At 66.1% G+C, this 3,095-nt stretch overlaps 1 protein-coding gene across 1 annotated transcript in view; it reads left to right on the top strand.

Annotated features, from left to right (window-relative positions):
* CROCC2 (ciliary rootlet coiled-coil, rootletin family member 2) overlaps nucleotides 1-3,095 on the top strand; it is a 56,694-nt gene that overhangs the window by 31,661 nt on the left and 21,938 nt on the right. The window contains exon 21 of the mRNA XM_077758291.1: nucleotides 2,485-2,610. Coding sequence (XP_077614417.1) covers nucleotides 2,485-2,610 — 126 coding nt within the window. The remainder of the gene's footprint in view (nucleotides 1-2,484; nucleotides 2,611-3,095) is intronic.

The following is a 3,095-nucleotide window of genomic DNA, read 5'->3' as shown; positions in this document are numbered from 1 at the left end:
TGTGACGGGGGTGGGGGGAGGCTGGGAAGCAGGACCCCCGGCCCGGGGACCCTCCACCCTACCAGCCCCAGGCAGAGCTGACGCGGGGGTGCTGGCCGGGCTCTGCCCGTGTGCAGCACGACGCACGGAGCCCAAGGGACTGGGCAGGGGTGGGCCGAGGCTGCCTGGGGGAAGGGGCAGATCTGGGGGCGTCGGTGGTGTTTCCAGGGCCAGGCGTTGCTGCAGGGGCCCCCGAGCCATGTGCCTGCGTCCTGCGGTGGGACAGGGTCTCGGGCAGGGCAGGCCAGGCTGCGGCCCAGCGGGCAGGCAGGAGGGAGAGNGGCATGAGCGGCAGGGAGGAGGGGGCTCCGCAGCCCGCCCCCCGCCCCCCCAGGGGCAGGCCCCACGGTGGAGGGAGAGGGAGAGAGAGAGAGCATGATTTAACATGACAAGCTGTTTACTTTGGCCCCAAAGAGAAAGGTCTCCTTTCAACAGATTTCAAAGTCAGGCCCGGTCAGCGACCACACGGGGAAGCAAAATGAGATTTTAAAACGAGGGGCTGCAGGAGAGGAGCCAGGAGACTGGGGGCACATTTGTTCTGAGGAGGTGAAAGAGGAGAGCACAGGCCTCCTGAGAAGCTCAGGTTCCCAGAGAGGGGGCCCCGGAAAGGAGAGGGGGCCCCCAGGAAGGAGAGGGAGCCCCCGGAAAGGAGAGGGGCCCCTGGGAAGGAGAGACTTCCAGAAAGGAGAGGGGGCCCCCAGGAAGGAGAGGGAACCCCCAGAAAGGAGAGGGGTCCCAGAAAGGAGAAGGGCCCCCTGAAAGCGGAGGGAACCCCCAGAAAGGAGAGGGGGCCCCCAGGAAGGAGAAGGAACCCCCAGAAAGGAAAGGGGCCCCAGAAAGGAGAGGGAACCCCTGGAAAGGAGAGGGCTCCCCCAGAAATGAGAGGGAACCCCAGAAAGGAGAGGGGTCCTTATAAAGGACAGGAGTCCCCAGAAAGGAGAGGGACCCCAGAGAGAGAGGGGCCCCAGAAAGGAAAAGGCCCTCAGCGAGGGAGTGGGGGAGCAGGAGGCTGAGGCGGGGGGTGGGGGGGCAGGAGGAACAAGCCAGGGAGCAGCGGCACCAAAGAGCCTCCCAGGCGCCAGGCTGGCCCGGTCGCCATGGAAACCATAACGTTTTCACAGCCTTTAAACTGAAGGAACATCCAGGCTTCTCTCGCGCTGCCTGGAGTCCACACGTGTGTGCCTGCACACACACGTGAACCCACTGCACGGTTCACACGCATGCACACAAGTGACTGTACATGCGCCTGCACACGTGTGAACCCAGTGCATGTTTCACACATGCACACGCATGCACATGCATGCACACAAGTGCCAGGGTACACGTACCTGCACACACACGTGGGCCCACCACACGGTGCACACGCATGCACACAAGTGACTGTACACGTGCCTGCACACACACACTCACGTGTGGACACAACACTCACAGGGAAACCCGTGGACACCACGAAACACACACAAATGTGCAACAAGTACTACACACGGCTCTACCTGCACTTACACACACGCACGCACGCGCCATGCATGTGTGTGGGCATGCGTGTTCGTGCATACACATGTGCAGGTGCACATGCCGCACTCACACAGGCTGCTTACAGACACACGTGCACACCGAGCACACGCGTGTGTGCTCACACGCACACACACAGGCAGGAGCCCCATGCCGGCCCCTCCCCTGCCCTCCCTCGGGCTGTGCTTGGCCTTGGAGCCACCTCCCTGCAGGAGATTTCAAAAGACTCTGTTTATACAATTTCTAGTAAAGAAATAATNCCACACGTGGGGGTGGCGGGGGGGGCTCAGGCCTTTCCCCAAAACAGAACAACAGTCACAGCGGGCGGACCAGGGAGCCGGGCCGGCCAGGGGCCTGGACAGTGTCCCACTCAGACAGCCAGCGGTGCGGGGCTTGCTTTTGGCAAACCAGCGCCTTGACACGGCTCACAGTTTTTGTGGCTTCCCCTCTGCCGGCGCGCTGCCGGCCCCTCCACCTCCTCCTGGGGGACGCCAGGCCTGAACGGAGCCCTCTCTAGAGCGCCCTGGTCAGGGCCGGGGTGCAGGCCTGGGCGGCAGGAGAGCAGAGGCCCAGCCAAGCCTGGAGATCTCCCCCACCACAGCCTGGGTGCTGAAAGGTGGGCCGCCCCCTCCCTGGGTCTGCACCCTCCTCCTGCCCTCCCTCCGGGGGTTGAGGGGGTGCGTCAAGGCGAGGCATCTGGGGTCCCCCGGCGGAGTGAGGAGGACCCCTGACCCCACCCTGACCCGGCTCTGGCTCTCGCTCAGGTCCCGTGCTTCACGCGACCACAGAATGAGCAAGCCCCGCCTAGAAGCCCCAGAGGGCGTGGGGCTCCCGCCGTAGGGAGCACAGCGAGACGGGCGCCCCGCTCTGGGCCCGGGGCAGGGACGGGACTGACGCCTGCAGCCTCTCCCCATCCCCGGGTCGGCGTCCCAGGCGCAGCACAGCACGAGGCAGGAGTCTGGGCTGCTGAGCCCCGAGACCAGGGTGGACGCGGGCCACGCGGCTCCCTCGGGTTCCAGGGCCTGCCCAGCCCGGGCCTCTGCCGCCGCCCACCCCTGGGTTAGGGTGTCTGTGCTTCCGTGCCGCACTCTGTCCAGGGCACCCGTGACAGTGAGAACCTACCGCCCAGGCAGCCGGGCAGCCTGGCCCCCGCGGCCTCCCGCTGCCAGAGGGTTCTGGGGGCGTCTTTGCCCGAGACACACCCTCCCCTGCCTCTCACGTGATAGGGAGATGAGGGCCACGGAGCAGGGGTCGGGAGCCAGGGCATTTCCGAAGGCCAGCGGGCAGCAGCTGGGGGGACACCATCAGGCAGGGCAGCTGGACCTGGGAGGGGGCAGGGCAGACGTGCAGGCGGCGCCCAGTGCCACGCTGTCCCTGCGTCCGGTGACCAGCATCCCCAGGGTAGTGAGGGTGGGCGGGACCAGGATGTCGCCCCCCCCCCACCCGGTTCTGGGACCAGCCCTCTGGAGACACCCACACCCCAGGTGGGCAGAGCCCGGCTGTCTGCTTCTCCTGTAAGCGCGGGGGCGCGCAGGGCTAGGCGT

This window comes from Crocuta crocuta, unplaced genomic scaffold, assembly GCF_008692635.1.
Source record: "Crocuta crocuta isolate KB4526 unplaced genomic scaffold, BGI_CrCroc_1.0 scaffold290, whole genome shotgun sequence".
In the NCBI taxonomy this organism is placed as follows: domain Eukaryota; kingdom Metazoa; phylum Chordata; class Mammalia; order Carnivora; family Hyaenidae; genus Crocuta; species Crocuta crocuta.
Note: the sequence above shows the minus strand (reverse complement) of the source record. Positions and strands in the feature narration are given on the sequence as shown.